This window comes from Ascaphus truei, chromosome 3, assembly GCF_040206685.1.
Source record: "Ascaphus truei isolate aAscTru1 chromosome 3, aAscTru1.hap1, whole genome shotgun sequence".
NCBI lineage: Eukaryota > Metazoa > Chordata > Amphibia > Anura > Ascaphidae > Ascaphus > Ascaphus truei.
The window spans coordinates 285968401-285982974 of record NC_134485.1 but is presented as its reverse complement, the minus strand read 5'-3'; the positions used below and the strand labels follow the sequence as shown (position 1 = coordinate 285982974).

At 36.9% G+C, this 14574-nt stretch overlaps 1 protein-coding gene across 50 annotated transcripts in view; it reads left to right on the top strand.

Moving 5' to 3' along the window:
* Positions 1 to 14269, top strand: part of SCEL (sciellin) — a 98408-nt gene extending 84139 nt beyond the window's left edge. For all 50 annotated transcript variants that reach the window (XM_075590940.1, XM_075590903.1, XM_075590902.1 and 47 more), the window contains 8 exons: positions 1184 to 1243; positions 3412 to 3462; positions 5896 to 6261; positions 7139 to 7210; positions 8983 to 9057; positions 9631 to 9739; positions 12005 to 12107; positions 13387 to 14269. In XM_075590940.1, the coding sequence (XP_075447055.1) occupies positions 1184 to 1243; positions 3412 to 3462; positions 5896 to 6261; positions 7139 to 7210; positions 8983 to 9057; positions 9631 to 9739; positions 12005 to 12107; positions 13387 to 13403 (853 nt within the window). In that variant the 3' untranslated portion in view covers positions 13404 to 14269. The remainder of the gene's footprint in view (positions 1 to 1183; positions 1244 to 3411; positions 3463 to 5895; positions 6262 to 7138; positions 7211 to 8982; positions 9058 to 9630; positions 9740 to 12004; positions 12108 to 13386) is intronic.
* Positions 14270 to 14574: the final 305 nt, after the last annotated feature.

Genomic DNA, 14574 nt, shown 5'->3' with positions numbered 1-14574 from the left:
GGGCTGTCGCCTCATGTGACAGCCTCTGAACCAATCAATGGCCTGGTCGCCCGCGCCGCCACAAAGCGAAATGCAACCTTCGCTAGCGGCGACCGGTGACATCACGCGTCTCCGTCGCGGGCACTATACGCGCGGCCTTAGACATATTTGTATTTAGATTGTATACCGTTTAATAAAGGTTTTTTTTTCCATGTGATTTTGATTACATCAGGCAGGGGGGCCCGAGAAATGTCATGGATGAAAAGGGGGGCTCGGCATAAAAAGTTTGCTCACCCCTGCAGTATAGGACATATACATATATTATACAAATGTACATAAATACATAGTGATATAAGGATTTGAGGGAAGGATATATAAGGAAGGAGTCGGAGCACACAATAATCCAAAAGATTGGAGCGGGTGCTTCTGCTAATGTTATATATATATATATATATATATATATATATATATATATATATATATATATATATATATATATATATATATATATATATATGTGTGTGTGTGTGTGTGTGTGTGTGTGTTCACCATCTCCCTCAGTGCTCATTCATCCCCAATTGAGAAATGGCAAAGAATAGAATGGTTCACTGGTCCGTGCCTGAGGGGTTATGTATAAAAGTCTACTGGCCGCTAAACTAGAGCAAAACAATGCACAAGATTTATCACAGAAAAGGGTTCCATTGGATACAATGGGATTATTCGATTTGAAAAATATGGTTCCTTTTTTTGCTCCAGTTTTGCAGCCGGGAGACTTTGATGTATAGTCTCCCTGCATCTTTCTTCCCTCATCTCAATTTAATTGGTGCGCTGCAGTAAACAAGTGGAAGGACCACTCTGTTTATAAGCAAAGTAGAATGTTTACAAGCATCTCACAGTACATAAACCCTATAAGCATCCATTTAAATTGTATTCATCAACTGCATTTAATACCGCTTCATCACTGTTTGTGTCTCACACAGCAGACAGGCAACACTTTACTATTTTGGTTCCCCTTAGACAAACTATTCTTTTTTTGGATGAAGTGATGTATGATTTTTCCAGACATTTTATTACTTAATGAAAAACATATAAGAAAAATGTGTGACTCCATATTCATTCTGTTGTATGAAAGGCACAAGACTAAAGAGAATTGTAAATTACAATATTTGATATAATTATTGATGTGAATTAACTTTTTTTAAAGGGATGAAGAATTTAACAATCTACTTGAAATAACAAAAACTCAAGATAAACCCAGGAACAGGTAATTGTTGCATTTTCTTTTCTTCACATGCTATATATTTATAGAATGTCTGAGAAAAATCAAACATTGTGATTGTCCAATCACCATAATGCATAGATAACACATAACATTCAAATTATCTCGTTATTTCTGTTCAACTGCATATGGTGTTCGATATGATATATATATATATATATATATATATATCCAGCATTTTAGGCTCTCTATAGTCGTAATTAGTTGGGTAATAATGTGGTGTAATAATACAGTGTACAACATACTGCAGGTAGTATAGCATAATAACAAACATATTAATTCAATGTTTTGGTTCACATTTTAATAACTGTAATCACTTTCTTTCCTGTTCATAGGAAAATAGGAAAATGTGCACTGCTGTTAGTGCTACTTTCCAGGAAATAAAACATTGATACATCATGTGTTTTTACAGATAAAATCTGTATCTATTGATTAAAAAAATATACCAAAAAGTAATATTTTTAGGCACGTAATTAGTTGCCATTTTAGTGTTGGTCAGATAATCTTCTTTTTCATATCATGTTTATTCATGTTTCATAGTGTTGGTTTATATAATCAGTGTGAGCAGGGAAACACTGCTTATAAATATACATACCGTGCATTGGCACTGAGTCTGTAAAGCTGCTAGATATGATTACAGTAGGATACTCAAACGCACAATTTGTTATTTTTCCAGAAGCCAAGACCTTGATAACCTAATTGATATCACAAATAAAAATATCAAAGTAACCCATTATAAACAAATTGCACTATTTTTTTTGAGCTTCCTGCAGTTATTATGTGAATCCTTAGGTTGTACAAAGAAAGACTTATTACAGTATGTAATAAGGCAAAAAGTGCACCATCTCCCTCAGTGCTCATTCATACCCAATTGAGAAATAGCAAAGAATAGAATGGTTCACTGGTCCGTGTCTGAGGGGTTATGAATACAAGTCTACTGGCCGCTAAACTGGGGCACAACTAGAGCAAAACCATGCACCAGATTTACTGTATCACAGAAAATAGTCCCATTGGATACAATGGGATTATTTGCTTGGAAAAACATGGTTCCTTTTTTTGCTCCAGTTATGCAGCCAGGAGACATTGATGTATAGTCCCCTTGCATCTTTCTTCCCTCACCACAATGTTATTGGTGCTCTGGTCTGGTCACAATGCTCCTTTCACATGGAGTCATTTCATGGGGATCCCAAAGTATATCTGTGGGATGTAATAACTGATATAATGTAATTATTATTTTGTGCATCAATTGTTAAATGATTAATGTTAAAGGGGACAGCAGAAACCTTTTTTTGGGGGGGAGGGAGAGTGGGTGTTCAGATAGGCTCTAAGTGGGTTATGCACTAAGCAGTGATACGTGCATTTAAGTGAGATAAAAAGCCATTATAGCGTGATATTGCCTGCTTTGAGATTCACAAAGCAGGGATAAGTCTTTTAAGTGAGATAAATGCCTTTATAGCGTGATAATGTCTGCTATGAGATTCACAAAGCAGTGATAAGTACTTTTAAGTGGGAAAAAATGCCATTATAGCACGATACTGCACTGTTATCACTGCTTTGTGAATCTCACAACAGGCAGTATCACGCTATAAAGGCATGTATCTCACTTAAAAGCACTTATCACTGCTTTGTGCATAGCACCCAGAAAACCCACTTATCATTGCTTAGTGTATGACCCCCTAAATGACTACATACCTTTTAATCTCCCCTTCGTAGCATCTGCAATGCATTGAAGATCAGTAATGAAATTGACATGAATATACATGGCTAGTTGTCAGGGGGATAGTGGATCATGTTTGCCATAAGGCATTGCCCGCTGCCAGAAGACACCTTCAGCCCATTCACTTGAATGGGCCGTATGGAGTCTTCTGCTTCAAGGTGTCTACTGGCAAAGTACTGTAGTGCTCAGTAAATATTGGTCAATATCTCATATTTCAGCTGTTGTAATTCAGAATACTTCATATGTCAGGTAGTAGCCAGGTCTGATTGAACACATGTTTGCAGTTTACCAGCTTACTGTATGTTTCATCTTCTATTAAAAGGTATTACAAAAAAAAAAAACAATTTTTGAATTGCATCCATTTCTTGTTTTACATTTTAATCTTGCATATAATTGTGTAGATACATTTTGACGTTGTTTTTTCTAATATTTAAAGAAGTCAGGAACTGGGCGATCTCATCGCTGTATCAGACAGTGGAAACAAGGGGTAAGGATTTTAGTTCTCTTGCCAGCTTTGTTTTTATACTTTGATTTCCTCATGCTTGTATTATGTAATAGAATCATAAACCAGAAGTAGGAAATGTTTGATTGTTTAATATGATTATAAATACTACCATTATATAAAATGTAATTCATAAAAATATCCCTTCAAAATTTAATATTGACAAAAACCATCTAGTTATTTCATAAATTGTATATTCCATAATTAAAAACAGTATCAAGTGGAATATGGTACATATTTTCAGAAACTTGATATTATTTCATGTTTTATGATGTACTGTAGCATACGAAGGAACCAGTTATAGGCACTTAGCTAATGCATTAATATGCCTTTGACTTGGGAAGTCTGCCCATAATGTTCCTTTATTATGATTGAAATAGATACATTAATGGTTTGCACTTATACATTTTCTTGTTCTCCTTTGCACAAAGAGCAGCTAAAATAGTGTATGTTTGATTTGTATGGAAATACAAAGTCAGACATCAAAATAAGAACATGGAAGATTAAAGGAATTGGCCAATATTCAGCTGTTTTAGAGCAGCTCAGCTCATTCTAAATGTAGATAATTTGTGGCATTGATACACAACTAAGGCTGAGTCCCCTGTGCCGCTGACCGCGCTCATGCTTCGAGAGCGGTGACATCACCAACTCTCCAAGCATGAGCGCCGGGTGTCCGCGCTATTTCGAAAGCACGAGCGGGGGGCGTTGCAGGCAAGCTGAATGCGGTTCACAGTCAGATTTTTGTTTTGTTTACACAAGCGCTAAGCGTGTGTGAGCATCCACATGGGCGCACGAGCGCGCGGGCTCTGCATGAGCAGGGACATAAAAATTGAAATAGCCAGAAGCAACCTCGCCAAGCACTACACAGTCAGCCACTCAGCGGCACAGGGGACTCAGCCTAAATGTGTTTTGTCATAAGGTAATCACAGCCAGAAAATGTCGATTTTAAGAGCTCCTCAGTTACCGATGAAACCTGCAAATCAGTTTAAATCAACAACACAGAAGTGCATTTAAAGGGCATCTATAATAAAATAAGTTTTACAGTCTGCAATAAGCATCAAAATGTATATTATGGGTAATACTGTAATATCACTTGATATTGAGTAAAAACATTGCTGCATTTACTAAAGCTTTTTTGGGGAGTAAAATTGCAGTGATAAAGTGTTTTTAAGATGGCTCAGCAATAAGGTTAACATATGATATATAAGGTATGCAAATAAGCATGTATCTAAAACTAAAGATAAGAACAATCACAGACTAATTTACAGATATCTGGCAATGTTAATGTCAACTACTCTAATACAGTTGCGTTAAAGTTGTCACAGTTGCGTTAAATGGAAGAAACCAGTTTCTTACATATGGCGAATGAGTACCTCGCTATTAGGTGATACAGTACCTTTTTTATTTGAACTAACAATTGATATTATAAGACAAGCTTTCGAGAATTCTCCTCTCTTCCTGAGTTCTGGAAGAGAAAATACTTTTGAAAGCTTGTCTTGGAATATCAATTGTTAGTCCAAGTAAAAAAAAAGGTACTGTATCACCTAATACTGAAGTACCTTATTACTCTACACTATTGCAACTGGACTAAAACGGCTATTTCGTCTTAATTACATACAGTATGGTACAAACTGTTACAACTCAGAAATGTATGTAAACTTGGTGGATTTGTGGATCCAGATTGGAGAAAAAGTGATGCACAGAGGCATTGTTTGGACATCTCATTATAATGTCTGTGTCAACTAACAAGATGATGGATATGGCAAAAAGTGCCACAAAGTGCTTCATACATTGATGTACAATACAATAAAGAAGCGCTCTAAAAATATGTGTTAAAAAAAATAAAATCTAAACTAAATATACTAGTGATAGGGTGCTGCTTGAAGAAAAGAACTGTTCCCAGTTCTTTGATTGAAGATTTTGTTCAGGGGGATCAGCGCATCTCCAAGAAATCAAGCAGAGAAAAGCAAAAGATGGTGAAGTACATTTTAACAATTCTATTTATACATAGACTGGTAAGATATGCACTTACTTCTAAGTGCCTGGACCCAGGCACGTAAAGGATTCTTTTGTAGCTTGAAAACTGGTATTGATGAGCAGAAACCTTGTGTTGATTAAAAAGTCCAACTTTTATGTAAAAACACATGCAGGTTTACACGGAATAAGTGGTAAAGGGACACCTGCGGTAAGCGCACGGAATCTGCGCAGATGACCACCGGAAGTGACGAAAGAGACGCCGGTGGGAATGGCGGAAGTCGCTGTCGGGAGAGCGAGAGTCCGCGCTCTTACAGCTGGTGTCCCTTTTCCATCTTAGGCAGCAGCGTTTATGATAGATTGTCAGGGAGACAGGTGAGAGGCAGGAATGCCGGACAGTATGAAAATGAAAATATATGTAATTTTCCTTTTTAATTTCTTTAGGACAGTTAAGCCTGCTTCTAATAATACCACTGATTTTGGAAGCCGAAGTTCAACTACAACTTACAAAGTTTCTGATGATAGTAAAGATGCCCCAGGCAGGCGTTCAACCACCTCAACTACAACATACAATGTTTCTGATGACCGTTACGATGCCCCAAGCAGGCGTTCAACCACCTCAACTACAACATACAATGTTTCTGATGACAGTTACGAGGCCCCAAGCAGGCGTTCAACTACATCTTACAAACTTGCTGATGATACCACCGATTCATCAAGCCGTCATTCAACTACAACTTATAAAGTCAGTGACGGTACCAAGGATGCACCAAGCCAGCGTTCAAATACAACATATTCTCATGACACAAGGTAATATAGAAAAATAACCAAAGTAGTTTCACGATTACGTTTAAGCAAATTACCTTAACTTGTCTTTTGGAACCTGGTGATGTTTGTTTATTTATACACTTGTATTTGTACACAGCCATGATAGTGCTGGACACTTCTACATACATCTCTGTGTAAATTATTAAAAGGTTTATGAAGCCTTTGCACTTGATGGCCACACATTAAATAGGTTATGGTGGGTAAAAAAAAGTGCCAAAAAAACCCCCACTGTACAGCCTACAGGAAATACAAATATCACTTGTGAGCACAGTCACATGTCTCGGACAGGTGCAGCAACCCTGCCTTTCACCATTATCTCTTAGCATACAGGGCTTCCACTGCAGATGGAATACCATTGGCAAAGAGGGACAACAATATTTTTTGCAGTTTCTATACAATTTGACCTGTAATCCCGCCATGCTAACAAATATTATTTGCAAAGACAATCCCATGTAGTCAGCACATTTAGGGTAATGTAAATCCTCCAGTTCGGTTTATCCATACGTGTTGGTGTGAAACAAAAAAGAAACAAGACTTTCTACGATTGTTATTTAAACAATTGAGGCACCAGTTCTATTTGTTAGTTTCATTTATATATTTATGCAGTATACATTTTTTCTCTTTCTCTTTCTCACATTCTTGGTTGGCGAATCTCCTGTTTGTTGTGTTTGGTAAAACTACAGTAAATATTATAAAACAGAATGTGCTGTTTTCATTCTATCATAACTTCTTCATACATCTTTAAATGCGTTACATTCTATTGTATTGCATTTCTATTCCTTAGTTTGTGGCGTTATTGCCTACAGGGCTGTTTTAACATTTACTGAACTAACAACAAATACATGTGAATATATTTCAGTTATGAAACGTCTAATTTTTCATCCCTTCCAACTGATACCCATGTCTACACAAGATCATATCAGGAAAGCAGGTAATGTCATTTTCACAGCTTTATAAAGTGGTTAACTAGGTGGGTTAAGACTAATTTGGGCCATGGAAATAAAACCTTTGTTTGCCACTTCACTTACAATGAATCTCTGGAATATTTCCACAGGTGGCATGTTTTGTAACCCATGTTCAGTAATAACATATGTACACTTTTCCATGTCAGGTGAACATGCAGCACACATAAGGAGCCTTAAAGCAGCTGTCTGTGCAGTTCTTTTATTTTCAATTCTTTACATTACCTGAACTGGGGGTTTCTTCGGAGACTATCTGCGATCTCCCAACCTCAGGAGACACCTGGGTTCCATCAAGATAACGTCTAATTCTCCACTGGGCAAGAATACTCTCCTGGTGGACACAATATGGCCAACGGGGTCAGCCTAGCTCTGGTAGCCAATAGAAAGCTGTGACATCATCAGAACCTGACATTGCGACTTTCTGTTGGTCACCTTGCAACCATATTTGTTGTTCTTTTTTGTGTCTCACACCAGCATAAATAACAATAAATAACGTGGGAACCAAGGAACCCCCAGTTTAGGTACATTTAAAAAAACAAACACAGCCCCTGTAAGTTCAGAACACAAATCCACCAAATCATATATATTGTGTCAAAAAGAGTACTACTAGGATTGTAGCCTCATGTATAGAACAAAGAAAAAAGGTCTATTGCTACATCTAACTTGACAAATTATATAGTTAAATACTTATCTGTATATCTTCTCATAAGCAAGGGTGATTTAGTTCAATTATTTGGCCAAAGTACTTTAAGTTTACAACCACGTCACGGTATGGCCCATCGGTAGGTCCTAACACTGCTGCACCTGCAAAAAGCTCTCATACACCCAAAACATACAAAAAGTGGGGACTGCTGCTTTAAGAGGTAGATTTGTTTAAAACAATGTAAAAAATGGTTCTAGACTCTGCTGTTGTGGTTGCTTCTATGATTCTGAAATTAGAGAATGACAGAAAAAGTCAAGTACAGTAGTCCAATTTGTGTAATATGGAAAAGTTAAAAACCTACTTCTGGATGTTTCTATTAGGGTTTACTAATAAAAAGCCCTATTTTGAACGAAGAAATAAGGGTTTATGATGTTAATTAAATGTAGGCGTTATGTTCTAAAGTATTTAGACGTAAACATTAACATATCTTTAGCATTATGTTAATGTCTATTCACCTAAATGTAATTTACCAGTGTGTTAACAATGTACCACCATATTGAGTAAGGGTGTAAGAAAAAGTTTACGGATAGTAGATTGCAGGCATAATTTGTGTTATCAATATCTTTGAAATGTATAAGGTAGGGTAATATAAAAAAATATATAATGGTACCAACCACTATAACATGCAAAAGTAAAACAGAATTCAACACTAAAGGTGCTTTCAAATAATTTTATTGAAGGTGGTAATTACCAAAATGTTGCTGTTTTAGGCTATGCTGTTCTGTCACTGTGTTGCCTTTTAACTGTTTTATTCTCTTCAGTACAATGACTTGAAAGGACTGTTACTTCTCTCAGAAACTACATGTTTTTTTCTTGTGGTTCTACCTCGGGTTACATCATTCCCCCTGGTCCAATAAACAACTTAAGGACCTACTGATTAACAAGAAACTATTTGATGTATCTGTAATTTGCTGTATGATTTAATTACGGTTGATGATTCAATATTTAGCTTTTAGATTAAGCTTAATGAAAACTAATTTTAGTTGACATGAGTCACTGTACAAACACATCTTAAACTGTTTCAATAATATTTTGCAGTAGGCCACCACATAATAAATATGATGACCATATCTCAGCGAATTCTATCAAAACTGTATACTCGACTTCTGATCGGTAAGTACCTTACAAAATTCACAAGAGGCTTGTTAATGTTAAGAAAGCATACTCTGTTGCAGTCCCATTTAGCAGTAATTTCCATTGCCAAGCATATTTTTGACCTGCCAAAACATTATACTGAAATAGGTGACACACTCTGAGTGCTCATTACCCACAACCCCTGGCTGCAGTGGAATCATTGTATGCCAAGATATAATGGGCAAAGACAGGGTTGCAGACCTGTCTCAGACATGCAAATGTACACACAAGTGGTATTTTTATTTACTGAAATACTAGCCCTTCTTTCCAGCATTCTAGAAAATTAAAAAAAAAAAAAAAAAAAAACATTCTTGGTGTACAAGCTAATTATAACTTTACTATTGATAAACTACTCCCATTTCTTAATGTTCAACTAAATAATAGCATAACAGCATAACAGCATAAAATATATAGATATGTACATTACGAGTATATAAAATACAAACATTGCAACCTTTCCAGATAAGGAAAAAATGCTAACTTGGGTAGCAACAGGTTTAGAAAAGGTATTCAATTGGTACGAGCAATGTGCTTCTTTTTCCTTTTGTGTAGGTCGGTCATAGAAAAAGACATGTGTACTTACTGTCGCAAGCAACTCGGCATCGACGCCAAAATGATCTTGAAGGACTTAAACATATGTTGTCATGCAACTTGCTTCAAGGTAAATCAGAATAATAGCATGCATGGACATAAAAAAAGACACTTGCAGTCCTGTGTTGTTTTCTATAGGCACTTATCCTCCTAACCTTTCCCTATACAATTTGCACTTCCATATACAGTACTGTACTCCTTTTTTGCATCTGTATGTTTTCATAGTTAGATTGTTTGTTCTTTGGGCCGCAACTCCTCCCCCCCCCATGTTTGTTATACACATGTTCCTTTTTGCATTACAATACCTTTGCCAAAACATTGTGCCATGTTGCAGTGTATGTATCTTGTACATTATAGACAATATTTAGAAACGCGGTGTTATACTTCAAGGCCCCTTCAAGTGAACGTCTTTCTACTTAGCATTACATACTAAATATGACCCCAAATTTGTAGATTAATTTAAGTGAATAAAGAAATGGTCAATTTACTGTAGAATCTGATAAACTGATATGTCTTATTGCAAGTCTTTTGTCTGCTGACACATTCATATATGTATTATATACAAATACATCCAGTATCTCTCTTATAGATGATTGACAAAATAATCCTTGTGTCTGGACTTGATTTTGAAAGCTTTTTTTCTTGATTATGTAGAACATGGCCCAACGCTGCAGCTTTCACAAATGTTAGGATAGTGTTCCACTGAGAATTCTGCCATATCATCAGTGACACAAACACAAAATGCGCTTTTCAGGATGAAAACTGATACCCAATGTTTTGAATTGTATTACTCTTGATGTAGGCTGAGATACCTTTCAATGGAACAAGACAATTCTTCATTGATGACATTATACTGCACCGAGTTTTCAAAACACCACAGGTCTCCAGTTCATGTGTAAAGAGCTCCTAAAACCTCACAGATATTGTGCTCATGTTCGTACATAAAGAGACCTGTGAGGTTTTCAAAGCTCACCTGACCATGGCTATCTAGGGATTTCCATCCAAAGTATTTGCTTAATCTTACTGTGTTACTAAAGAACACATCTGTGCATGGTCACCTACACTTTTATTCCTTACATTCCAAGACTCATCTCCTCTGAACTGCTAAAGGTTTTCTCCTTACCACAGCGGTGCGCAAACTGGGGGGCGCGAGATTGACTACGGGGGTGTGGGATTTACAGCGGCCCCGCGCACTTCCCGAAGGCACATAAATTAAGTGCCAGGGAAATGGCGAAGGCCTCTGTAAACTGCACTTACCTTGGCTCCGGCGGCTTCTTAGACGCGTCACCATGGCAACACGGCGTCAAATAACGCTGACGCAGGAGCCGAGGTTATAGGGGTGGGGGCCTTAGCAGATACTCTGTTACACTCAGAAATTATGTAGTCCAGCTTCTGCTACAAGGGCCCAGATTTACAAAGCTCACTGATGCAGTGTTAAGTGCTGTTTTCAGTTGTAACAAGCTCCTGAGTTAATATAACAGATTTTCGTTCTAATGTTATGCAAAAGAGGTGTTCCCTCTAACAACGCTCATCCTTTTTCCTGTCTTCTCTTTTTAAACTTTAATTAAACACCTATTCACTGTCTTGATGGGAGTAAGCCCTCTTTAGATAAGACAGGTTTAACGCCATGTTATTTGAAGCTAACTTAACATGTTAAGTCTATGCTAATGAGATAACTAATGGCTGTTGTTTTTGCATATAATTAGCTTTGTGGATGGGCGTTAACCTCAGGGAACATAATGTCCATTACTGATTTTGATAACATGACATTGAGTCCTGACTCAATGAAGCTGTGTAGATCTGGCTGAAGGATGTGTGGAGAGGGAGTTGCTCAGTAAGTAAGTTTTTGGTGCCTGAGGCACAGGGAGATAGAGTGACTTGCTTAAGGTCACAAGGAGCGAATACCGGGAATTGAACCAGGTACCCCTGGCACCGAGAGTTTGAAGGGGTACCTGGGGTCCTGGTTAAATTCCCGGTGTTCGCTCCTTGTGACCTTGGGCAAGTCACTCTATCTCCCTGTGCCTCAGGCACCAAAAACATTGATTGTAAGCTCCACGGACTGTCTGCAAAATGTCTCTGTAAAGCGCTATGTAAAACTAGCAGTGCTATACAACAACATGCTATTATTATTATTTTCATTTCTGAACATCTATATTTGTTTAAATGTGTTGATCATTAAATTTGACCTGATAATTGATTAAATACATCTGCATAATGTTCAAGTACTATGACTAGAATTAGATTTCTATTGTCACTTTACCCAAGGTAACAATCTGCTAAGTTATAATGCTGCATGAACATTTGAAATTAAGGTTTGTGTATTTTATGCATTTAGTGTGAAGCATGTTCTGGGTCTTTGGAAGATCTGAAAGCTGGAGACAGTATGTGGATCTATAAGCAGACTATTCACTGTGAACGTTGCTATTATGCAGCAAGAGGTAAGATTCCAAAATATTGACATTGAAGTCAATGGTAGTTTTCGGACAATAAAAAGCCCCAACGGCCACTTTGGAGTATACAGGCATACCCCGCATTAACGTACGCAATGGGACTGGAGCATGTATGTAAAGTGAAAATGTACTTAAAGTGAAGCACTCCCTTTTCCCCACTTATCGATGCATGTACTGTACTGCAATCGTCATATACGTTCATAACTGATGTAAATAACGCATTTGTAACAGGCTCTATAGTCTCCCCGCTTGCGCACAGCTTCGGTGCAGGTAGGGAGCAGGTATTGCTGTTCAGGACGTGCTGACAGACGCATGCGTGAGCTGCCGTTTGCCTATTGGGCGATATGTACTTACTCGCGAGTGTACTTAAAGTGAGTGTCCTTAAACCGGGATATGCCTGTATTGAATTACCCCTTTAGGGCTCTATGTCTCAAAAGTTACATTTGCACTGACAAAAGGCAAAATTTTCGGTCGGAAAAGCGGTATATTTATGAAGTGTATTTCTACTGTTATCGAATTTGGCGCATATTGTGCTAGTATTCACTGCTAAAAAAAAAAAGACTTAAGACATCTTTAAGGTGACTGAGAAAACAAACGCAGAAAGCTATCAAGAAAAAGTAATACAAGCCGCACATTTTTGTAACACATAGACCTGCGCCAATATGCACGTGACTCTGCCCTAACTCCTCCCACTTACTCTATACATCCCCCATCTCAGTGCAGACAGACGTAGACATACCTCAAAATGGCACCTGGCGCAGGTATATTTCATTGTGAGTTGCGATAAAATAACAACTTTGCACCAGCATTTTGCCTTTGAGTCCTAGAGCCCATCGTCACTTGCACTCAATTTCAGTCATAATTATGAAGAAAATAATACGCTTCAGTTTAGAACGATTATTGGTCACAAAATTAATATGGGGCATAAAATGGGATGCTATTATCCTGCAATATAAACATTCACCTCTTTGTGGGATTAAGTAGGACTTGTTGTGCAAATAATACATACAGTAGAACAAAAGAAAAAGGCCTTATTTGCAAAAGGAAAACACATTACCAATGTGACCCTTCAAACTGGTCAGATTGATTTTTATCCAATGAGAAGAACCTTTGGGGGGAGATTCACTTAGCTCCAATAAGGGTTCTCGCATCTCAATCCCATATTAACTGCCATTATTATCTCACCACTCCCTGAGTCTAAAGTATTTTGGGAAGTAATTCATACATTGCATGCAAAATGGTAACAAATTACATTTTTGTATTTCAGAAAAATGGATCATTTAATGCAGCCCTCGAAAAACCAAAAGGACGAGAGCAGATGTGGAATATAGATTAAGTGTATTCAAAATGTTTACTATACACACACACACACACACACACACACACACACACACACACACACACACACACACACACACACACACACTTAGTATTTCTTTTTATGTTTAAAATGTGCGCACTGTAGCTCAGTTATAGAGATATTGGGGTATATATGAAATTATGGTATTAATATAAAGAAAAGCATATTGGATTTCATGGATGTAAATATTTAGAAATAATTATTTCAACATTAGAAAAGTATCTTCACTACAGTATATAATAAAATTAGAACACTGTTTAGTGCACAGGGAGACATATTTATGAAGTGGTGCCAGCCCGAAGGCACCTTACAGCGCAATATTTTGAATGCTTATACATACATATACTGTCTTCCAATAAAGAAAATATATGGGACTTACTATGGGTAATATTTAGAGTTACTAAACCCCTCAAAAAAAATACAAGTAGAGGTAGAGCATAAATAGAAAGAAAAATACATGCTTATTAAAAAGGTGATTTCAGTGGTAGCAAAACACAGACTGCACCTTGCAAAAAATCACATGGGTTGATTAATCATTTTATATAATATTTCAACATGATTCAGAAGCAAGCAAAAATAAGTGTTTTCAATTGCTTGCAGTTCATATCTCTAAATATCTTATTGTTAAGACTGTACTGTTTATTAGGCTTCTTGAAATACCAGTATACTTCTTTCTATTGTTTTCTTTCTGGATCATTTCCAAGTGTAATTTCTTATGTATGGTTTCTCAAATATGAGAACTATAAGAGGAAGAATCTATATAATAATATTAAATGTTATATTAAATACATCCACCTGTTGTTTCCTTTCATTGTTTTTTTTTATGATCCACTCAATGCTAAAAATTAAATATGCAGTGTACTATAATTTGCAAGCAACATTGTGCCATATTAAAAATAACATTCAATTGTGTTCCTAGGTGCAGAATGAGTGAGGGGTGTGGGAAATGTGTCTCCAATCAGATACATTGTGAAATTTAAATTAAAGGACAAAAGAAAATGATAAATTACACATTTTTAAAAACAAAGTTCAAGCACAAATAGAGAGCACAAGAATGAATGCTGATGGGGTGGTAAAGTAGATTAAGATGGGAAC